The 25887-nt window shown below is 38.0% G+C and overlaps 1 protein-coding gene across 1 annotated transcript in view; it reads right to left on the reverse strand.

Annotated features, from left to right (window-relative positions):
• Window positions 1-25887, reverse strand: part of Dpyd (dihydropyrimidine dehydrogenase) — a 900155-nt gene that overhangs the window by 703823 nt on the left and 170445 nt on the right. Inside the window, exon 4 of the mRNA XM_052179342.1 lies at window positions 6683-6770. Coding sequence (XP_052035302.1) covers window positions 6683-6770 — 88 coding nt within the window. The remainder of the gene's footprint in view (window positions 1-6682; window positions 6771-25887) is intronic.

Consider the following 25887-nt stretch of genomic DNA (forward strand, 5'->3'; position numbering starts at 1 on the left):
TCATTATTTGCAGATGATATCATAGTATACTTAAGCAACACCAAAAAACTCTACCAGAGAATTCCTACAGCTGATAAACAACTTCACCAAAGTGGCTGAATATAAAATTAAATCAAGCAAATCAGTAGCCTTCCTATATTCAAAGTATAAACAGTATGAGAAAGAAATTAGGGAAATGACACCCTTCACAACACCCACAAATAATATAAAGTATCTTGGTGTGACTCTAACCAAACAAGTGAAAAATCTGTATGACAGGAACTTCCAATCTTTTAACAAAGAAATCAAAGAAGACCTCAGAAGATGGAAAATTTTTCCATGCTCTTGGACTGGCAGGATTAATATAGTAAAAATGGCCATCCTCCAAAAGCAATATACAAATTCAGTGCAATCCCCATCAAAATCCCAACTCAATTCTTCATAGAGTTAGAAAGAGCAATTCTCAAATACATCTGGAATAACAAAAAGCCCAAGATAGCTAAAACTACTCTCAACAGTAAAAGAACTTCGGGGGGAATCAGTATCCCAGACCTCAAGTAGTACTACAGAGCAATTGTGTTAAAAACTGCATGGTACTGGAACAGTGACAGGGAAGTAGAAGACCCAAAAATGAACTCACACACCTATGGTCACTTGATCTTCGACAAAGGAGCTACAAATATCCAGTGGAAAAAAGATAGCCTTTTCAACAAATGGTGCTGGTTCAAATGGAGGCCAGCATGTAGAAGAATGCAAATTGATCCATTCTTATCTCCTTGTACTAAGTACAACTCCAAGTGAATCAAGGACCTTCACATAAAACCAGACACACTGAAACTAATAGAAAAGAAACTGGGGAAGACCCTTGAGAACATGGGCACAGGGGAAAAGTTCCTGAACAGAACACCAATAGCTTATGCTCTAGGATCAAGAATTGACAAATGGGACCTCATAAAATTATAAAGTTTCTGTAAGGCAAAGGGCACTGTCAGTCGGACAAAAGGGCAACCAACAAATTGGGAAAAGATCTTCACCAACCCTACATCCAACAGAGAGCTTATATCCAAGATATACAAAGAACTCAAGAAGGTAGACTCCAGAGAGCCAAATAACCCCATTAAAATGGGGTACAGAGCTAAACAAAGAATTTTCACCTGAGGAATACTGATTGGGGGAGAAGCACCTAAAAAATGTTCAACATCCTTTGTCATCAGGGAAATTCAAATCAAAACAATCCTGAGATTTTACCTCACACCAGTCTGAGTGGCTAAGATCAAAAACTCAGAAGAAAACAGGTGTTGGCAAGGGTGTGGAGAAAGAGGAACACTCCTCCACTGCTGGTGGGGTTGCAAGCTGCTACAACCACTCTAGAAATCAGTCTGGTGTTTCTTCAGAAAACTTGGCATGATACTACCGGAGGACCCTGCTATACCACTCCTGGGCAGATCCACATCCACATCCAGAGGATGCCCCAGCATGTAATAAGGATTCATGCTCCACTATGTTCATAGCAGCCCTATTTATAGTAGCCAGAAGCTGGAAAGAATACAGATGTCCGTCAATGGGGGAATCAATACAGAAAGTGTGGTATATATACACACGGAGTACTATTCAGCCATTAAAAACCATGAATTCATGAAATTCGTAGGCAAATAGATGGAACTGGAGAATATCATCCTAAGTGAGGTAACACAATCGCGAAAGAACACTCATGGTATGCACTCACTGAGAAGTGGATATTAGCCTAGAAGCTTGGAATACCCAAGACACAATTCATATTTCAAATAAAGCCCAAGAAGAAAAAAGCAGAGGCCCTTGGTCCTGGAAATGTTCAATGTAGTAGTGTAGGGGAATACCAGGACAGGGAAGCGGGAAGGGGTTGATTGGGGAACAGGGGAAGGGAAGAGGGCTTATGGGACTTTCGGGGAGGGGGGATCCAGGAAAGGGGAAATCATTTGAAATATAAATAAGGAATATATCGAATAATAAAAAAAAGCCTTGCCGGAATACCATCTTCATAAGGAACATTAATGTGACATTGTCTCAACCTTCCAAACATCTTAGTGTCTCAGAAGATCCGGGAATATCATATGTTATAAAATAAAGAAGAAAATTGCCACCCAGAATTCAATGGATAATCTATTTCTTTTTACATTATGAATAATAAAACAGTTAAAGAGTAAAATGTGTAAAAACATAAACATACTAAATAATTTTAAAGAATGTCAAGAGGAGACATAATCAGATTCCACATAAAAACTCCTAGATAAAATTACAAGATGAAAAATTCCAAGATGAAAATACATACATAAATAGACAAAGAATAAAGTTAAAATAAAATTAACTGAAGATGCCATTTATAATATATCAACTTCTTAAAAATAAATGTAACATGCACAAAATACCGTCCTTTGAAAGAAAATAGTTGATGCAAATTAAAGTACTTTATTCTGTACAAAAATAGCCATTAAGATTAATGCCTTGATGTCAGGCATGCATGAGTTTTAGATGCTCATGCTCTGTCAGGTCAGCTAGTGTTGCACCTGGCACAAGAGTTTAGAGATACTGACATAAACCTCATAGGCACGTTCAGAATTGTAGACAATAGCAATGGACTTTGAGAGTCAATGTAGAGGAAGTTTTTGTTTGTTTTGTTATACATATAACATACAATAAAATTTTGTCATATATTACATAATTTTGTTATACATACATATATATGTTATATATATACATTTTATATTAAAATATTTGCTATGTATGTATGTGTGTGAGAGAGTGTGTTTGTGCATGCCTGTGTAGTACATTGCTCTCTTGAAATTGTATTTCATTGGCCAGTTGATTAAGTTTCTTTCAATGGCCAGCAAACAAAATATTTATGTATTTAAAAATAACTGAGTGATAAAATATGGATTTCTGGGCATTTTGGGTATACACAGTCAGTTCTATATAGGAATAGGAGAAATCCCAATCGCTGACAATGTATTCAGACATTACTTTCGAGGCACCAGGGAACAGCTGGCAATTTTTGATTAAAGAAGTAATGCAACTCCAGCTATAGTTTGGGTTAATTATTCCAGAAAAGATAATCAACATGTTGTTTGTGAGAGCACAAACCACTTTGCAGTTGAAAATAAAATGCAAATACAGAAAACAATGTCCTCCCCTCATTCAGGCCTATGGCTATACATGAAACATATCAAACATATGCACATGCATATGAAGAGAACATTTTCCAGAAATATAAGTATTACTTTTAATAGTAATTGCCAATAAATTTCGGTGTGCCTCTGAGTTCTATGCAAGTTGCCTTCACAACTCTAGTATACCAACAGTTCATTCTACAAGAATGATGAAACTTCCCTAATTTGTGTGTATGTGTGTGTGTGTGTGTGTGTGTGTGTATGCACACATGTTTATTTATGTGCAGAAGGGTGAGTACATGTCACAACTTGCTTGCCAAGGGCCAAAGGCCAATATTGTGTGAGTCCTAATCTTCTACTTTGTGTGCTAAGAGGCCCTTTCTATCGGCCTTTGAATAAACCAGAGATAACTGTCCAAGTGCTCCAAAGGATTCCCAACTTTGTTTTGACCCCCTTCTCACCGTAGGATACTGGAAGTGCGGATGGACTTTATTCCATCCAGCTTCCTGTGTGATCATCTTGGATCCAAACTCAGGTCCTCATGCTTGGACAACAAGATTATTACTCGCTGAGCTGTCACTCACCCACAAAAAAGAGACTTTTACCTTATCCTGACTCATTCTTGAAATCACTTATTTCATGTGCATCATTAAATTTGTCAATAATTAATAGCTATGTAAGTGTACAAAAATTTGAAAAGGGGGAGGGAGAAAATATTTTATCAATTAACATAATAGTTTCAAAGAGAACAAATTACTTCTATTCAAAATACAGGATCATGAAATGAATACTTTAGTAGACCGTTTTCCCCATTATGTTTATAGATTGGTTTCATGCACTCTTAGATAAAGAAGAGTTACTCAAAAGGAAAAGTATCCAGAAATATAACCCAGTGTTCACAGTTTGAGGACAGTGAAATGCATACTTCCAATTGAGAGAGACAATTGCCAACAAAAGTCTGCCCTAGAGAGACAGAGAAACTGGCTGTGGGGGGACAATGGAGCCAAGTGTAGCTTTCAAAACCAGAGCTGTAATCCAGTTTGTAAAAAAAAAAAAAATAAAGAATGAAAGCATTGGTATAACCTCCAGTGAATCACACAAGCCCTAACAAAATACAATACTCGCAACATCTTTTTCCCAAAGAGGCACAAGGCTCACTTAGTCAGGGGATTCAATTACCCTCTCACCCTGAGCTGACCCCCCTCCTGTGTTGAAGTCCAGTGGCAGAGGCAGGTGGGACAGTCTACATTGTACACAGTCAATATGTCTCTAAGATTCAAAGAAAATAAGTTTTTGAGCTCTCATAATTGTTATAAGTGATTCCTCAGGAACACACCAAAAATAAAATTAATAGTTTCAAAATTAATTTTTCAAGGGTAAATCTTGAAAAATTGAGTGACTATGTAAATATGTTTAAACAAACACCAGCCTCCAGATAAATTAAGAAAACAAAAAGAGGTTTAGGTTTGTTGCTGTTATTGTTTTTGTTGTTTTGTTGTTTTGTTGTTGTTGTTTAATATTTACTTGTATTTTGTGTCATACATGGTTTTTGCTTATATGCTTCCATCTGTACCTCATATATACACAGAACCTGCCCAGTTCAGAAAAGTATGGCAGATAACCTGGAACTGGAATTATACATGGTTCTGAGCTACAATTTTGATCCAGGGAAATTAACCCTGATCCTCTACAAATGCAGTAGTAATACTCTTTAAACACTGAGTCTCTGTTCCAGCCACAAATGGAAGGACTTTTAACAACAACAACAAAAAGAAAATGATTCACATATTTCTAAGTTGTGACATAAACCCTACAAAGAATGCCATTAATCTTTTTTTGACATCTGTGAATCTGTGTAGATCTTTAGTAAGTAAGTTGTGTTTCTTGTTATCATTCCTTTGGCTAGTTTATATACTACTAGTTCGGGGCAGAACAGAAACAATTTAGTTAGCATGATTTTCCAGACTGATGGCCATCAACCAATACCCTTATTTCTGATATGTTCACCGTTACTGTTAATTCTGATATTTGGTTTTGCTTTGTTTTGTTTTTGTTTGGGGGGTTTTGGTTTGGTTTGGTTTTGGTTTTGCGAGACAGGGTTTCTCTGTGTAGCCCTGTCTGTCCTGGAACATACTCTGTAGACCAGGCTGGCCTCAAATTCAGAAATCCACCTGCCTTTACCTCCCAAGTGCTGGGAAAAAAGGCATGCACCACCACGGCTGGCCTGATATTTGTTTTAAAAGAATACTTTTGGCTTCAAATTTTGCACATTTTGGTAAGATTCCTTTTTGAAATGAAGATGATTTAATGTACATTCTACAGGATATTATTTAATAAGTAAAAACAAAGTTCTCACACTGAGAAATATTTTGGATACAATGATATTTAAAACTAGACCTCTTTCCAGATTTATCTTGAAAATACAATGCAAATTTTTTAGTCACTAAGGGGTTAAGACCTAATCATGGGGTATGTTATTTATGGTTTTTACAGCATAATCACAACCTATTTGTCTGTTTCCACTTGCTTTCTTCATCAGATAGGGTCTGTTTACTAAGGATAAATAACATTTTCCCCAAGGAAGCATGTTCACCACTCTTTCTTTTACACATGTTGCATGCACAATTCTCCTGGGTTACATGAATGCAGCATCAACCAAAACAAACTACAATTACATATTTTTAAATTGTGTTTCTGGTTATCTTTCATTATGTACTATTAAGATGATGAAGAAGATGATGATGGTAATGAGGATGCCATGGTACAGCAAGAGAATCTTCATGCTCAGTAATGACATTAATTAATATTAGTTAACTAATTAATTAATGATAGCAATTAATATTATTAATAACAGTGAAATCAGGCCTATAAGGCTTGATAGATTAAGCAAAAAGGGATAGTAATTCCATATCAATAACACAGGACATATGCATATAAATTATTATTCACTTTACAACAACTTTGGAAAATAGATGCTATATTTCCATCATAAAAGAAAGTGAATAGGTAAATTATTTTCACTGGATTAATATCAAGCAGCCAATCTAAAATTTCAACACTTCAAATCTTACTAAGTATGACTACAGAGGTTAATGTCATGCCCATACAACCTGCTGATTAACTCAAAACATCCATAGTATTTTTATCTATTCTTTGGAAATTTCATGCACGTATACAATGTGTTTGATCATATTCCCTTTCTATTCCTCTCAATCCCTTAATTCCTTTCAGAACTACCAAATCCTACTCCCAATTTCATGTCCTTTCTTTTATTCTTTTTTTGTAATCCTTCTAGTCTAATTTGTCCTGTCTATATTCCCACAGGCATATGGCCATCCACTAGAACACAGTTGACCTCCCGGTGGTCAATGCCTTAAAGAGTATTGACTCTCCTCCCCACAGAAACAATCAACTACCTTCTTGGCTAAAGGTGGCAACTTGAGATCCACCCTCAAGATGAAATGTAGGCTGACTTTGTCTTGTGCAGCTCTTGAACAAGAAACTATATCTGCTGTGACTTCATGAGTATAATGGATCATGTCCATGAACTCTAAGCTTACCTTGTTGGCAATACTTGTGATGAATGACTTAATGTCAAGAGATGTGGGACAACTCTTTTGGCAGGGAGCATCTGCACATTTCAAGCATCTGGAAAAGAGAATGTCTGTGTTAACATGATTATAAAGAGAATGACCTCAACTTTCACTTGTTATCGTATACCAATTTAGAGTAAACATTTAATAAACTAAAATTGACACATTAAGCCTGCATTTTTTAAAAGTTACTCAGTAAATACTTATTTTCTGTCTTCTAAGTTTTTAAACCTCTTGAAATTTGTGTAATAGTGGCCTTCTAATAATTAACATCATGTCCTTTCAAAACTGTTGCGTCCATTCCCTTATCGAATCTTATACCTTTTGATCTATCAGTATACTTTTTTACTATACATAATATCTTAAGACAAAGCTTGACCCAGTCACAAAAGAGCACACATGGAATACAGTCACTGATAAGTGGATATTAACTCAGAAACTCTGAATACCCAAGACACAATCAACATATCAAATGACTCCCAAGAAGAAGGAAGGAGAGGTCCCGGATCCTGGAAAGGCTTGTTCCAGCATTGTAGGGGAGCACCAGGACAGAGAAGTAGGAGGGGGTTGATAGGAGAATGGGCGGAGGGAAGAGGGCTTGGGGAACTTATGGGGAGGGGGAATTGGGAAAGAAAAAATCATTTGGAATGTAAACATAGAATATAGGAAAAAAAAGACAAAGCTTGTATGTCTTAGAGACCACAATTTTTGTGTAAACACAAAGGAGATCTTATATCTTAAGAGTTACTGTGCCTTTATTTTTCCTTCTTTATGAATTTCTTGATGTTCAGGAATTCCCTTCTTCCCTCTTTCCTCTCATACTCAATTTCTCCAGTGACTTTCAACATACAGTTCACTCACAGAAAAAGTGAGTTCTGTAGTAACTGTTTCAAAAAGTAGCCCAGATGCACTGCACACCCTTCAATAATAAAGCATTTATTTCCCATGCTACTTTCCTCTTAGGGGAAAGGACTAAGGTCCAGGTCACCTCTGCTAATGGCAGGTCTTGTGTAATTAGAGGTGAGTGTGTGGCTTGGAGTTGCAAATTCCTTATCCTAGCATAGGGCACTGTTCCACAGCAATCTACTCTCTACCCAAATGCACTTCCTGCACTTCCCAATTTTAACTAAGAATATTCTTCATAAGGAAAAAAAACTATAAACATTCCTGGAGGTTAGTTTATCTAAGTACCATTTGGGAAACTGATAGGAGCTTCTGGGATGTACAAGTTACTGGTCTTTGAAGTGATATTAATAACTACATTGTGAGGTCAATAATGCCACAATGCTATTATGGAACAGATACAGATGCAAACACTGCACCATCCTTCAGTTACACGTGTGTGTGTGTGTGTGTGTGTGTGTGTGTGTGTGTTGCATGTGTTCATGTATTCACTCATTTAATAAATATTTACTGACTCCTAATGTGATATATTGAGGTTATTGACTATGTATTAATATGTTAGGAGTTTGGTCTCCAGAGAGATAATGCTGGAAGGTAGTATAAAACTTCAAGAAGTAGAGTCTACTGGGAAGATAAGACATTATGGTACTGGTATCAAAAAGAATTGATGAGGTTATATCCATGAAGTTCCATATAAAGAATAAGCCTGGCTCCTTCCTTGCTTCTCTTTGAGTTTCTTTATTGACATACGGTATCCCTCACATGTAGCATCCCTTATAAGGCTCACGTGATAACCTGTTTCATGTGAATTGGGTTTTAACTTCTAAAAACAGTGAAGTAAATTAATGTCTTTATTTTGCATATAATGTGGTTTCAGTTCTTTCATTACACTTACATACTTGAACAGAAAACATGGTGAACATAACATGGGCATCCTATTGTACAGCTAAAACAGCTAAAAGAAACTACAAAAGCACTGTAAGTTTCAACAGAATAAATTTATATATAGCAAAACACAACCAAATAAGAGAGCATATGGGTGGTTAGTAATACTTGAGTCTCATTCAGAAAAGATTTCCTGAGTCAAATAATATTTAATGAGGACCTAAAGGTTGGATGGATGTCAGTGAAGAAAATGTGTATGATTGTAAGCATAGAAAAAGAAAAAAATGAGTCCAAAGTAGAAATGGTACAAAGAGGAAAGACTATGTCAGGGCAGATAACATAATGGGATTTAGAATAATCTAAAGTAAGAGAAGGTGAAAAGAGACATTATGCTGGAGGTGCAACTTCAGAGTATACTACTGTCACATGTGTTAGAAGACTAGAATTGTGTAAGAATTTGTCTAAAAATGAATCCATCATTACTCATTGACATGGGAACAAAAACCCCTCATTTTTATCCACTTCCAAGTGTAAAGACCTGAGTTCATTTATTTCAAAGAAACAATAGCTGTCTCCCTGTCATCCATATGTGTGGCCATCCTCTTCATTGTCTGAAGCAATTTCTCAGAACCTAATTAATATCTTGTTTTTAAATCTGGTCTCTTTTCTACAGCTTATGCCCTTAGCCTTCTCTCTAAATTAAAATTTTCACAATGAGTACTGAAGGCTTTTCATAATCAATTGTCCTCTGTGAAATGTACTCATTAAACCTCTCCCCTGCCATTGCTCTGAATGCTGCTGTTAGATTCGTATCTGCCATTGTGTTGGTTCCTATCTTCTCATACTTATGCATTCAGAATTCTTTGTTTTTTCCCATAAATCAGTTTCTCTGAGAACAACAATGGAAACAATAACAAAAATAATTCCTTAAAAGTACATCCTATAACATACATCACAAAGTGATGCAACAGGAAAATAAGATTCGCCCAATGTGACCCCTGTACCTGAAGCAAGGTAATATGGTATGAAAACCACTGTGTAGGTAAATAGGGTGGTCATTAATAGTGTTGTGAAAGGCTTTCTACCAATAGCAATGCAACACAAGTCAAAATACTAGCAAAATATTAAAGTTCTGTCATACTTTCCCACCTAATATATTATATTAACAGTTTAGAAATATTTGTCATTTCATAACTAATTAAGATATATATTCAGATGTATGATACACACACACACACACACACACACACACACCAATGCACATTAAGAAAAAGGAAGAATGGAAGAGGGGAAGGCAGGTAGGTAAGCAAGCAGGCAGGAGGAAGGAAGAAAGGGAGGGAGGGTAGGAGAGAGAGAGAGTAGGAGGGGGCAAAAGTGGGAGGGAGAAAAGGAGGAAGGGAGGGAGGAGGGAGAGAGGGAGGGAGGGTACCGGGCAACCAGACAGAGACAACAACATAAAGATTCTAATTATCTTTAGTCAACTTTTCTGCATTTCTTCTTTCAAGCACCCAAGTTGACTTATAATATACAACTAAAAATAATCTTATAATGCCAGAAGATATGATTGAACTGAGTTAAGGTGCAGCATGTCTCCCTGTCCTTCCTGAGAAAACTTAAATTCAACATAAACAGATCCACTTAACAGCACTGAAAATGTAAGGATTTTCGTTATGGCTATTAAGCCTCTTTACCAAATAATTTTCCCTTTATTATTGAGCTAGTTCACAAATAACAGCTGTTGGAAATGTCAGATGTTAATGAGGCAGGGCAATGCAAACCAGAATTGTAGCATTCTTTTTTTTTTTCTTTTGGTGCCATGAATATGCCAGAATGGGCAGACTCTGATAATAATACCATCTTGCAATTCTCTAAGCGCTCTGCAGACTAAAGTGCATCAGGTTGCCATTAATCCCACTTATCACTCTGACAGCTCAGTAATTACACTACTGCTATAGCCAGGTAGTCCTAATAAAATATCAACCAGTGTACTGGAATGCATACTGGTGAGATGTTTTATTAAACTTGGGGAGGGGGGATCATCAAGTGACATTATTGTTGACCTATTTTTCTATCTCAAAATAAATTATCCTTTGACAATGCCATAATAGATATTACAGAGTATATTTACTGTACCAAATCAGAAAGGTTCTGAATTGCAGTAATGTAGGCAAATGATGTGAATAAAATAGCAGAAATGTATGTCCAGATGTTATTTCCTAAATTGTTTTAAATGATTGATGCTAAGAAAGAAATCAGAGACACAGTACCTAAGGGGATATGTCAACAATTATGGTAAACCACAGAGCTCAGTAAATTGTTCCTCAGAAGAAACATTTCAATTACAGTTGTTTGTATCTTCAGTCACTTAAGAACCCTTTTCCTCGCACAGTTACTGTATTATAATAAGGTTTATTTTTAAATTCACTGGAAGGGGCACAAGTTAGTTGAGATAATTATGTAATATTTTTAATGTGCAGATAATTAAATTCATACTAAACTTCTATACTAGATTATCTTTAAAACTAGTGAACCTCATATGTTTTACTACTGACAAACTTTCTATTTTCATATTTAGTGCACAGCATTACAATTGATTTCATTAAAAGCAATATGTGGAATGCCTAATAAATGTTAATCTTTTGTGATTAAGGGGATTTTCAAAAGGCACATGGAAACTTTCACTCTGTTACTTAAGGGACAAAGCTATTCGAGAAGTATTTGTTTGAGACCTTTCTGCAGGGAAAACAGACATGAGGAGTATGGATCGTTTTACTCCAGAATAAATAAGTAAGCATCATTTTATTCTTCACACAATTTAGGAGAAAAAAAAAACACTTCCCTCTACTAATACGCATTCACAACAGCTGGAACTTTAAAAATGCTCTTAAAGAACTGTGTACTTGAAAAGCTAAATGACAGTTTCCCAGGAAATACACTCTTACCTATGTGCACACAAATATACACACACATCTACTGAAAAATGTTGAACTCATTGTATACTGTCTTAGTTTTGCTAAGCTTCAATTTAATGAAGCTCTCAATGTCTTATGTATAATCTACATTAAGCCATACTAATACAACATAATTGGCCAAATTAATATTCATATAAACATTCTAATATTTTTCTAACATTGATATTGTAATTTTTAGTTCTTTGAAGTTAGTTCATCATTTGGAAGAAATTGTTAATCAAGACATAGTAGATAGTATGAGTCTCAGCTTCCCTTCTCTATAATCACTAAACAAATATATGCTAGTGTTATATGCTAGTAAGCAACTAATGATGAGATATACATGCATACATACATTCATACATACATATAAATATGTACATGGATGGGAATGTCTTTTTGGTGAAGGCATGTCTAGCACTGGTTTCTAGTACTCCTTTTGGCTGAGATTCTATATTCATGGTACCCAGTCTAAAGCTATGGCAACATTATAAAAAATAGCTTTGATTTATTTTTTGTAAATTTTCATTCTTTTCATTGAGAATATATTATTCTCTTGTACCGTACAATATACCTGAACCACAGTTTTCTCTTCTTTGTACCTCCCTCTCCTCTAGATCAACCTCAACATTTCTTCTCAAACAATGAGAGGACTCCAAGAGATAGCAGTTAAACAGGATAAAAGAAAGTACATTAAAGCAACACAAGAGCTCTCATATTGAGACTTGATTTACTGTTATGCATCACTGTGTCTTTATTTTCCACGTTTTAATTTCCATATTTTTACTCTTTTAATAACTAATTATGTATAACAGTTACTGTCAAACATGAGTTTTAATTTTAAACATTTAATAATAACATCAAACATTTTAAATATTTACATATTAGGAATCTCTTTCAGATAAAAGTTCTTATGTACAATTCAAAAGAGGAAAATTTAGAGGAGTTTATAATTCATACAAACTAATGCTCAAACTATGTAGTGAATGATAAAATCAATAAGCCTAATAATAAGCCATAATTTAGTATTTTCCTTCCCAATTTTATAATACATAAGTAAACTGTATTTCAGGACCAAAGGCTTAAAATAAATTAATGTGGGAAAAATAAATAATTCTAAAGGCCCTTAGAAGTTCCCTATGAACACCTATTACTATAGAAGCCTCCAAAATTATATACATACATAAAAGACTTTAAAAGGAGACACCAAATAATAAGGGACACAAAATCTCAATGAAACATTAGATGCTACAAAATAAACCCCCCAGTATAACTTATCAAGTTCTTGGCCTATGAGGTCCTAGAGACAAATCAGAAACCTACAGGCTATTGCTGATTTGTATTTGTAATCCTTTAAAACTGGCTCATAAAACCTTACTGAAGAAGACACGGCATAGCTATGGAATAGAATATGGAGAAATCGAGAAATAAGACAACAGCAACGGTGCACATATAAGAAATAAGATGGTACAACCACTCTGGAAATCAGTCTGGCGGTTCCTCAGAAAACTGGGCACATCACTTCCGGAAGATCCTGCTATACCACTCCTGGGCATATACCCAGAGGATTCCCCACCATGTAATAAGGATATATGCTCCACTATGTTCATAGCAGCCCTATTTATAATAGCCAGAAGCTGGAAAAAACCCAGATGTCCCTCGACAGAAAAATGGATGCAAAAAATGTGGTATATATACACAATGGAGTACTATTCAGCCATTAGAAACAATGAATTCATGAAATTCTTAGACAAATGGATGGAGCTGGAGAACATCATACTCAGTGAGGTAACCCAGTCTCAAAAGATTACTCATGGTATACACTCACTAATAAGTGGATATTAGCCTAGAAAATTGGAATACCCAAAACATAATCCACACATCAAATGATGTTCAAGAAGAACAGAGGAGTGGCCTGGTTCTGGAAAGACTCAGTGTAGCAGTATAGGGCAAAACCAGAACAGCGAAGTGGGAAGGGGTGGATGGAAGAACAGGGGGAGGGAAGAGGGCTTATGGGACTTTTGGGGAGTGGGGGGCCAGAAAACGGGAAATCATTTAAAATTTAATTAAAAAATATATCGAATGAAAAATAAATAAATAAATCCTAATAAATGCTCATTATTCACACACAAAAAAAGGCTTAAGACATATCTCAACTCTTCACAGAAGATTCTATATATAGTAGATGATCAATACAGAGAAAAACAACTAGCCAAGGTACAGAGATAAGGATTGTACACTGCCCAGCCCTAAATGGAATATATATTCCACACTTCCTCCTGGAAGTGCCTGGGGGTCATCATGTTAGACTGTAAGTTCGAGGGGCTCTTGTAGTGGATTACTAGATAGGAACTTTTTCTTTTGGACACAGCTGTGCCCTTGCACACAGGAATTCACAGAGATTATAACAGCATACATAAGACCCAAGCCAGGCTCAGTCCAAATATTGGAGGAGAAACTGGACACAAAACCTGACTTAACTAAGGTGCTATTAACAAGTGTTTATCAGCTGTAGGAGTTCTCTAGTGGAGTTTTTTGGCTCACTTAGGTAGACTATCATGTCCTCTGCAAATAATGATAGTTTGACTTCTTCCTTTCCAATTTGAATCCCTTTGACCTCCTTATGTTGTCGAATTGCCCGAGCTAGTACCTCAAGTACAATATTGAAAAGATAAGGAGAAAGGGGGCAGCCCTGTCTAGTCCCTAATTTTAGTGGGATTGCTCCAAGTTTCTCTCCATTTAGTTTGATGCTGGCTACCAGTTTGCTGTATATTGCTTTAACAATGTTTAGGTATGGGCCTTGAATTCCTGTTCTCTCCAAGACTTTAAGCATGAAAGGATGCTGAATTTTGTCAAATGCTTTTTCAGCATCCAATGAAATGACCATGTGGTTTTTTTCTTTGAGTTTGTTTATGTAGTGGATTGCATTGATGGATTTCCGTATATTGAACCAACCCTGCATCCCTGGGATAAAGCCTACTTGATCATGGTAGATGATCATTTTGATGTGTTCTTGGATTTGGTTGGTAAGAATTTTATTGAGTATTTTTGCATCGATGTTCATAAGGGAGATTGGTCTGAAGTTTTCTTTCTTTGCTGGATCTTTGTGTGGTTTTGGTATCAGCGTAATTGTGGCTTCATAGAAGGAATTGGGTAGTGCTCCTTCTGTTTCTATTTTGTGGAATAGTTTGAAGAGTATTGGTGTTAGGTCTTCTTTGAAGGTCTGATAGAATTCTGCACTGAAACCATCTGGTCCTGTGCTTTTTTTGGTTGGAAGACTTTCTATGATCCCTTCTATTTCTTTAGGGGTTATGGGACTGTTTAGATGATCTATTTGGTCCTGATTTAATTTTGGTATTTGGTATCTGTCTAGGAAATTGTCCATTTCCTCCAGATTCTCCAGTTGTGTTGAGTATAGGCTTTTGTAGTAGGATCTGATGATTTTTTGGATTTCCTCAGTTTCTGTTGTAATATCTCCCTTTTCTTTTCTAATTCTGTTAATTTGGATACTTTCTCTGTGCCCTTTGGTCAGTCTGGCTAAGGGTTTATCTATCTTGTTGATTTTCTCAAAGAACCAGCTCCTGGACTCGTTGATTCTTTGTATGGTTCTCTTTGTTTCCACTTGATTGATTTCAGCCTTGAGTTTGATGATTTCCTGTCTTCTACTCCTCATGGGTGAAATAGCTTCTTTTTGTTCCAGGGCTCTCAGGTGTGTCATTAAGCTGCTCTTTTTGGAGGCACTCAGGGCTATGAGTTTTCCTCTTAGCACTGCTTTCATTGTGTCCCAAAGATTTGGGTATGTTGTGCCTTCATTTTCATTAAATTCTAAAAAGTCTCTGATTTCTTTCTTTATTTCTTCTTTGGCCAAGGTGTCATTAAGTAGAGTATTGTTCAGCCTCCATGTGTATGTGGGCTTTCTGTTGTTTTTGTTGCTATTGAAAACCACTCTTACATCATAGTGATCTGATAGGAGGCATGGGATTAGTTTGATCTTCTTGTATTTGTTGAGGTCTGTCTTGTGACCAATTATATGGTCGATTTTGGAGAAGGTACCATGAGGTGCTGAGAAAAAGGTATATTCTTTTGCTTTAGGGTGAAATGTTCTATAAATATCAGTCAAATCCAATTGGTCCAAAGCTTCAATTAGTTTTACTGTGTCCCTGTTTAGTTTGTTTTCCTGATCGGTCCATTGAGGAGAGTGGAGTGTTGAAGTCCTCCACAATTATTGTGTTAGGTGCAATGTGTCCTTTGAGCTTTAGTAAAGTTTCTTTTACAAACGAGGGTGCCCTTGTATTTGGAGCATAGACGTTCAGAATTGAAAGTTCTTCTTGGTGGATTTTTCCTTTGACCAGCAAGAAGTGTCCCTCAGTGTCTCTTTTGATGACTTTTGGTTGAAAGTCAATTTTATCTGATATTAGAATGGTTACTCCAGCTCGTTTCCTGAGACCATTGGCTTGTAAAATTGTTTTCCAGCCTTTTACTCTAAGGTAGTTTTTGTCTTTGACATTTAGGTGTGTTTCCTGTATGCAGCAAAATGTAGGGTCCTGTTTCCTTATCCAGTCTGTTAGTCTATGTCTTTTTATTGGGGAATTAAGTCCATTGATGTTAAGAGATATTAAGGAATAGAGATTATTACTTCCTGTCATTTTTGATGTTATTTTTATATTTGAGTGATTATCTTCTTTTGGGTTTGATGAAAGAAGGTTACTATCTTACTTTTTCCAGGGTGTCGTTTCCCTCCTTGTATTGGAGTTTTCCTCCTATTATTCTTTGTAGAGCTGGGTTTGTGGAAAGATATTGTGTAAATTTGGTTTTGTCATGGAATGTCTTGGTTTCTCCATCTATTGTGATTGAGAGTTTTGCTGGGTATAGTAGTCTTGGCTGACATTTGTGTTCTCTTAGAGTCTGCATGAGATCTGCCCAGGATCTTCTAGCTTTCATGGTCTCTGGTGAGAAGTCTCGTGTGATTCTGATAGGTCTTCCTTTATATGTTACTTGGCCTTTTTCTCTTACTGCCTTTAATATTCTTTCTTTGCTTAGTGCATTTGGGGTTTTAATTATTATGTGGCGAGAGGTATTTCTGCTCAGATCCAGTCTGTTTGGAGTTCTGTATGCTTCTTTTATATTCATAGGTATCTCTCTCTTTAAGTTGTGGAAGTTTTCTTCCATAATTTTGTTAAAGATATTTGCTGGCCCCAGAAAAGTGGCAGGTTATAAAATCAACTCAAGCAAATCAGTGGCCTTCCTATACTCAAAGGATAAGCAGGCTGAGAAAGAAATTAGGGAAATGACCCCCTTCACAATAGCCACAAACAGTATAAAGTATCTTGTGGTGACTCTTACCAAACATGTGAAAGATCTGTATGACAAGAACTTCAAGACACTGAAGAAGGAAATGGAAGAAGACCTCAAAAAATGGGAAAACCTCCCATGCTCATGGATTGGCAGGATCAATATAGTTAAAATGGCCATTTTGCCAAAAGCAATATACAGATTCAATGCAATACCCATCAAAATCCCAACTCAATTCTTCACAGAGTTAGAAAAAGTAATTATCAAATTCATCTGGAATAACAAAAGACCGAGGATAACTAAAACTATTCTCAGCAACAAAAGAAAGTCTGGGGGAATCAGTATCCCTGACCTCAAGCAATACTACAGAGCAATAGTGTTAAAAACTGCATGGTATTGGTACAGTGACAGGCAGGAGGATCAATGGAACAGGATTGAAGATCCAGAAATGAACCCACACACCTATGGCCACTTGATCCTTGACAAAGGGGCTGAAAACATCCAATGGAAAAAAGATAGCCTTTTCAACAAATGATGCTGGTTCAACTGGAGGTCAGCATGCAGAAGAATGCGAATTGATCCATCCTTGTCTCCTTGTACTAAGCTCAACTCCAAATGGATCAAGGACCTCCACATAAAGACAGACACTCTGAAGCTAATAGAAAAGAAACTGGGGAAGACCCTTGAGGACATCGGTACAGGGAGAAAGTTTCTGAACAGAACACCAATAGCGTATGCTCTAAGATCAAGAATTGACAAATGGGACCTCATAAAATTACAAAACTTCTGTAAGGCAAAGGATACCATCAAAAGGACAAATCGGCAACCAACAAATTGGCAAAAGATCTTCACCAATCCTACATCAGATAGAGAGCTAATATCCAATATATATAAAGAACTCAAGAAGTTAGACTCCAGAAAACCAAATAACCCTATGAAAAAATGGGGTACAGAGTTAAACAAAGAATTCTCACCTGAACAACTTCGGATGGCAGAGAAACACCTTAAAAAATGCTCAACTTCATTAGCCATTAGGGAAATGCAAATCAAAACAACCCTGAGATTTCACTTTACACCAGTCAGAATGGCTAAGATTAAAAATTCAGGAGACAGCAGGTGTTGGTGAGGATGTGGAGAAAGAGGAACACTCCTCCACTGCTGGTGGGGTTGCAAATTGGTACAACCACTCTGGAAATCGGTCTGGTGGTTCCTCAGAAAACTGGGCACATCACTTTCAGAAGATCCTGCTATACCACTCCTGAGCATATATCCAAAAGATTCCCCAGCATGTAATAAGGATACATGTTCCACTATGTTCATAGCAGCCCTATTTATAATTCCCAGAATTTGGAAAGAACCCAGGTATCCCTCAACAGAGCAGTGGATGCAAAAAATCTGGTATATATACACAATGGAGTACTATTCAGCCATTAGAAACAATGAATTTATGAAATTCTTAGGCAAATGGATGGAGCTGGAGAACATCATACTAAGTGAGGTAACCCAGACTCAAAAGGTGAATCATGATATGCACTCACTAATAAGTGGATATTAACCTAGAAAACTGGAATACCCAAAACATAATCCACACATCAAATGAGGTACAAGAAGAACGGAGGCGTGGCCCCTTGTTCTGGAAAGACTCAGTGAAGCAGTATAGAACAAAATCAGAACAGGGAAGTGGGAAGGGTTGGGTTGGAAAACAGGGGGAAGGAAGGGGCCTGATGGGACTTTCGGGGAGTGGGGGTCCAGAAAAGGGGAAATCATTTGAAATGTAAATAAATATATCAATAAATTAAAAAAAAAAACAAGTGTTGCTTTCTGGAAGGATGAGTTTTCTCTAAAGTATTCAACTTGTTAATTCAACCATATTCCAGTTGAAGACCATATATCCAAGACTATGTAGGCAGTAAAAATTAGCCTTAATAGAGAAAAAATGGACATAAAGTTGGGAGGGACAGGAAATGAAAGTGGATCTGATAATAATTGGGGTAAAATCAAAACACATGAGATTCTGAAAAAGAAAACTAATAAAATGCTTTAAATGTTTACATTTCTGCCTTATTTAGAATAAATAAATGTACATTAAAATCAACATTTTTAATTTTTTTCTATAAAATGTGCTTTATGTAAATAATTTACTACTATCACCACTTTTGCCTTGATGTAAGCACCTCAGAGACCAGTGACCACACCACTGGTCTCTGAGGCATTGTTAGTTAGCGTTTTTTCACCAGGAGCTGTCACACCCATATAGGAAAGCTAGGTAGATCTTTCAAAAGTAGCGTGTTGGAGCTGGTGAAAACAGTCAGTGAGAAAAGTTCTTGTCATGTGAGCATGAGGATCTGAGTTTAATCCCCAGGACCCATACAAAAATAAAAGCCAACTGTAGAAGTTTTCATCTTTACATCCGGCACTGAGGTGGCAGAAACAGGTAGATCCCTAAGCATACTCACCAATTAATCTAGCCTACTTAGCAAGTCCAGAGTTCTAATGAGATTTTGTGTCTAGAACAAAGCAGACATCTGGAATGCCACCTGAGACACATCTTGAACATATACATGTTCAAAAGATGATTTGATTTGATTGATAGAAAAATTCATTGATTATTAATTATGTAATTATTATTCACCTTACATGCAGAATGCTGCCCTGTACCACCTCCAACAATTCCTCCTGTCACATCATCCCCTTCTCCATTGAGAGGTTAGATTCCTCCTTCCACACTCTGCCTCTAATCCTGGCATGTCAAAGGGCTAGGTGCATCCTATTCCACTGAGGCCATACAACACAGCCCAGTTAGGGAAATTTATTCCACCAACAGGCAACAGCTTTAGAGCTAGCCCTGCTCCAGTTGTTAGGGGAGCCACACGAAGACTCATCAGCATGTCTGCTACATATATTTGGGGGCCCTAGTTCTAGCCCATGTATGATGTTTGATGGTAGCTCAGCCTGAGGACCACCAAAGGTCCAGGGTAGTTAAGTCTGTTAGTCCTGATATGAGGTCCTTATCCCCTTTGGGGTCCTTTATCCATCTCCCCACTTTTTCCATAAGAGTCCCCAAGCTCCATCCAAAACCTAAGAATAGTTCTACCTCAAGATCCAGCTATACCACTCCCTTGCATATACCCAGAAGATGATCCACTATCACACAAAGACCCTGGCTCAACTGGAAACAACCTAGATGTCCCTAGATGAAGAATGGATAAGGAAAATGTGGTACGTATGCACAATGGAATACTATAAAAACAAAAACATCTTTAGTTTTTCAGGCAAATGGATGGAGCTTGAGAATATCATCCTAAGTGAGGTAAACCAGACCCAAAAGGATATGCATAGTATGCACTCATTTCTAAGTGAATATTAGTCATAAAGTACAGGATAATTACACGACACTCCATAGACCCAAAGAAGTTAAACAAGGAGAAATGTCCAAGCGAGGATGCTTGAATCTCATTTAGAGTAAGGAACAAAATAGTTATAAGAAGTGAGTGGAGGAATGATCAGAGCATGATTTGTTCCTTCATGGCATGCATGTGTCTGTGTGCATTTGTACACACATGGACATGCACTACGGACAAGCTATTGATGTAATTTGAAACATAAAGAGAGAATGTAAGGATCTGTCCTCCAGAAAGTAGTACAGAGCATTTATAACATGCCGCTGCATAGTCTTGGGTCCCTCTACTTCCCTGTGTCTTCCTACGTCTTTGCTGGGTAGCAGCATCTTGATTCAGAAAGGCTTGACAAGAACAGCTTAGGGTTTGTTCTTTGCATATTTTTCAGTGCTCTGGCCTAGTAAGTCATGTGATTTTATGTTTGAAAACCCAGAGTAGACTGCTTTTGCAGTATAAGTGAGGATTGAACAGCCGAGAAAAAAACAGTCCCTGGGCATTCTGGAGAGCATGGGTAACAATGAATCATAAATGTCTGCTGTCTATTTCTCTGCTCATCTTCAGTAATAAATATAGGTCTTGCTATATGCCATATATGAATCCCTTCTGCCTTATTGGATACAGACATGTTGGTAAATACTATACAATACCCCTGTTGGCAGGCACGCCTATCCAGGACTTTTCACCCACTCTTCTGGCTATCACGCCTCTCATTTGCTGTTTTTCATTTTCAATTGCTCTGTTTTTATCTGTATGCAATTTTCAAAACAATATAGGAAGACAGGGGGCAATACAGTCCAATGGATACAGTATTTAAATAAAGCTCAATAATTAGTTTTGTGGTCAGGGGAATGTGATTTAAACCTTTGTACACTAGTTTACTCATCTAAAGTTACAAATTATAATCTAGACATCACAATATGATGGGAGGATTTAAGAAATTATACACAGGAAAGAGTGTGAACAATGCTTATGTGTGCTAACTGCTCAAAATGGAGACGGCTGCATTAGATTGTATAATTATCTACAAACACTGGAGAGCATCGCACAGATATGAGCTCTAGGAAGCACCCTGTTATGATAAAAACTATGGAATAGTGATTGCTCTGTGACTCATTATTTTAAAAAATAGAAAGACATTTCTGATCAGCACGAACAATGATATTGTCATATGTCCACTCAATCCCCACTAGAAAACACAACAAAACATATTTCAACTTAAATGTTGGTTATATGGTTTTAACAAACAAAATTGCATAACCAGAAGGAATTACAGGGAAATAATTCCATGTTGTTTATGTATATCAATGCATCGTACAATGTACCATACTGAAGAATCAGATCTGTGCACTATATAGGCACCCAGATAGTATGAGTTAGATAAAAAAAAAAAAGTGGCAAGCATCTTATTTCCTCAAGTGGCCTTTATTTTAGTTCATTATGAATCACTCTGATGAGATTGCTTCAGCCACCAAGTCTGCATGTGGGTGGTATAGGCAAATTCATCTCTGAGCAATGGTTCTGAAGCTACAGGGGTGTGCAGGCTTGATGAAAAATGAACCTCCTATGTGGAGAGAAACTCGCTGGTGGACGTATCTTTATTTTGACCCATTTATCTACATATCTAATATGGGTGTGTTTCTAACACATAAATGCATTTATATCTGGAAATAATATATGAAAGTTCTAGTTTAAAAGGACATTTAAAAATAATTTCGATATATCGGCGGCGGCGGCGGCAGCAGCGGCAGCAGTGGCTGCTCCAGCTGAAGGGCCATCAGCAGTGGAACCAAGGCGTCACAGGGACCAGTTAGGCCCTGCGCCCACGACCACTGACCTTCGCTGACCAGCCGGACAGCAAGCAGCTGCAGTTGTGCGGCGCCTTTCCTGCACGGAGGCCACTTCAGAACTCGGCCTCCCACCAGTCAGGAGAGGAGGATCCATCTTGGTTCCGTACTCCAGGAATCGGACAGACTGAGGTACACAAACATAATCCGAGGCCAACACCGCGGTGGTCTGAGCCCGACGGGCGTTGGCCTGCACCCAGGCCCTGGGCGGGTCGGGGGGCCATCGGGGTGCCAACCCAACCAGGAGGTTTTTTGCCCAGGCCTGCGAGCGCGCCGCCGCCATTTTGCCTGCAGGACGACAGAGAGCTCAGGCGGGCAGACCTGTAACAGGCATAGCCTAAGGCTAACAAAGCGGGGGTCCAGGCCCCAAAAGGCACAGGACTGACCCCAAGAACTGGGCGGCTTGGTGGGCCATCTGTGAGTCAACCCGCCCAGGCGATTGTTAGCAAAGCAGACTCTCCCGGCGCTTTCAGGGAGCGCGGGCGCACACGCCCGCCATCCTAGTCACCTGGCAAACCCAATTAACAGTCAAAGCCGTAGGGGAACTTTGCTCGGACCTTGGCCTCCCAGGCTTTTGCCTGGACTCAGGGACTGGGCGGCCAGGCTAACCTTGTGTGCGATAGCCCGGTTGGCAGATCGGCTGCCCAGCGGAGTGAGCGGAACTCAGGGGAGGTCCCAGTAGCATACACCGTCGGCACTCCCTGGGAGTGCACACGGGCTCCATCTGCTCCACAGACACAATCTGGGGCAAGGCCCCAGGCAGAAGCCCCTAGCTCTACTCTCTCCGCTTCCGGATCCAGATCAGTCTGGGCGGCAGCATTACATCTCCAAGTCCTGCAAGTGGCTAGCTGGGCTTCCGGGCGGCCAGCTGGGAGAAGTCAGTGTGCTCCAGTGAATCCAGCGGGCCCCAGCGGGAGCCTTCGGGTGCCTGCTTTGGGATCTGAACAGCCTGGGCAGCAGCACACTGTCTACAAGCAGTGCAGGAGGTAAGCTGTGCACCAGAGGCCAACTGGGAAGGGGCAGCTTGCACTGGTGAGTCCAGCACTGACAAGATAAACTAACACCAGTGAGATCTAGATGGCAAAAGGCAAACGCAGGAACGTCACTAACAGAAATCAAGGCAATATGGCAACATCTGAACCCAATTCTCCTCTACCAACATGTCCTGGATACCCCATCACACCAGTAAAACAAGATTTGGATTTAAAATCACTGGTCATGATGCTGGTACAGGAACACATGAAGGTCATACATAAAGAAATTCAGGAGACAATGGATCAAAAGGTAGAAGCCCTTGCAAGGGAAACACAAAAATCATTGAAAGAAATCCAGGAGAATACAAAAGCCAACAAGGAGGAAATGCAAAAAACACTTAAAGAAATACAGGAGAACTTTGCTCAACAGGCTGAGGTCATGAAAGACGAAACACAAAAATCTCTTAAAGAAATACAGGAGAACTTTGGTCAACAGGCTGAGCTCATGAAAGAGAAAACACAAAAATCTCTTAAAGAATTACAGGAAAACACAAACATGCAAGTGAAGGAGCTAAGCAAAACCATCCAGGATCTAAAATCAGAAGTAGAAACAACTAAGAAAACTCAAAGGGAGACAACTTTGGAGATAGAAAGCCTTGGGAAGAAATCAGGGGACAGAGATACAAATATCAACAACAGAATACAAGAGATAGAAGAAAGAATCTCAGATGCTGAAGATTCCATAGAAACCATGGACTCAACAGTTAAAGAAAATGCAAAATGCAAAAAGCTTGTAACCCAAAATATCCAGGAAATCCAGGACACAATGAGAAGACCAAACCTAAGGATTATAGGCATAGAGGAGAGTGAAGATTTACAACTTAAAGGGCCAGCAAATATCTTCAATAAAATTATGGAAGAAAACTTCCCTAACCTAAAGAGAGAGATGCCCATGAATATACAAGAAGCCTACAGAACTCCAAACAGACTGGACCAGAACAGAAATACTTCCCGTCACATAATAATCAAAACACCAAATGTTCTAAACAAAGAAAGAATACTAAAGGCAGTAAGAGAAAAAGGCCAAGTAACATATAAAGGAAGACCTATCAGAATCACAGCAGACTTTTCACCTGAGACTATGAAGGCTAGAAGGTCCTGGGCAGATCTCATGCAGACTCTAAGAGAACACAAATGCCAACCAAAACTACTATATCCAGCAAAACTCTCAATCACCATAGATGGAGAAACTAAGATATTTCATGACAAAACCAAGTTTACCCAATATCTATCCACAAACCCGGCCCTAAAAAGGATAATAGGAGGACAACACCAATACAAGGAGGGAAACTTCACCCTGGAAAAAGCAAGATAGTAACCTTTCATCAAACCCAAAAGAAGTTAAGCATTCAAATTTAAAAAATAACGTCAAAAATGATAGGAAGTAACAATCACTATTCCTTAATATCTCTTAACATCAATGGACTCAATGCCCCAATAAAAAGACACAGACTAACTGAATGGATACGTAAACAGGACCCTACATTTTGCTGCTTACAGGAAACACACCTCAGGGTCAAAGACAAACACTACCTTAGAGTAAAAGGCTGGAAGACAATTTTACAAGCAAATGGTCTCAGGAAACAAGCTGGAGTAGCCATTTTAATATCAGATAAAATTGACTTTCAACCCAAAGTCATCAAAAGAGACCCTGAGGGACACTTCTTGCTGGTCAAAGGAAAAATACAAAAAGAAGAACTGACAATCCTGAACATCTATGCCCCAAATGTAAGGGCACCCTCTTTTGTAAAAGAAACTTTATTAAAACTAAAAGCACACATTGCACCTAACACAATAATTGTGGGTGACTTCAACACTGCACTTTCCTCAATGGACCGATCAGGAAAACAGAAACTAAACAGGGACACAATGAAACTAATTGAAGCTTTGGACCAATTAGATTTAACAGATATATATAGAACATTCTATCCTAAAACAAAAGAATATACCTTTTTCTCAGCACCTCATGGTACCTTCTCCAAAATCGACCATATAATTGGTCACAAGACAGACCTCAACAAATACAAGAAGATCGAACTAATCCCATGCCTCCTATCTGATCACTATGGAGTAAAAGTGGTCTTCAATAGCAACAGAAACAACAGAAAGCCCACATACACGTGGAAACTGAACAATACTCTACTCAATGATACCTTGGTCAAGGAAGAAATAAAGAAAGAAATTAAAGACTTTTTAGAACACAATGAAAATGAAAACACAACATACCCAAATCTATGGGACACAATGAAAGCAGTGCTAAGAGGAAAACTCATAGCCCTGAGTGCCTCCAAAAAGAAAATGGAGAGAGCATACATTACCAGCTTAATGACACACCTGAAAGCCCTGGAACAAAAAGAAGCTATTTTGCCCAGGAGGAGTAGAAGGCAGGAAATCATCAAACTCAGGGCCGAAATCAATCAAGTAGAAACAAAGAGAACCATACAAAGAATCAACAATACCAGGAGCTGGTTCTTTGAGAAAATCAACAAGATAGATAAACCCTTAGCCAGAATGACCAAAGGGCACAGAGAAAGTATCCAAATTAACAAACTTAGAAATGAAAAGGGAGATATAACAACGGAAACTGAGGAAATCCAAAAAATCATCAGATCCTACTACAAGAGCCTATACTCAACACAACTGGAGAATCTGGAGGAAATGGACAATTTCCTTGACAGATACCAAATACCAAAATTAAATCAGGACCAACTAGACCATCTAAACAGTCCCATAATGTCTAAAGAAATAGAAGGAGTCATAGAAAGTCTTCCAACCAAAAAAAGCACAGGACCAGATGGCTTCAGTGCAGAATTCTACCAGACCTTCAAAGAAGAGTTAACACCAATACTCTTCAAACTATTCCAC

The sequence above is a fragment of the Apodemus sylvaticus genome, chromosome 4 (genome assembly GCF_947179515.1).
Source record: "Apodemus sylvaticus chromosome 4, mApoSyl1.1, whole genome shotgun sequence".
Classification (NCBI taxonomy): Eukaryota; Metazoa; Chordata; class Mammalia; order Rodentia; family Muridae; genus Apodemus; species Apodemus sylvaticus.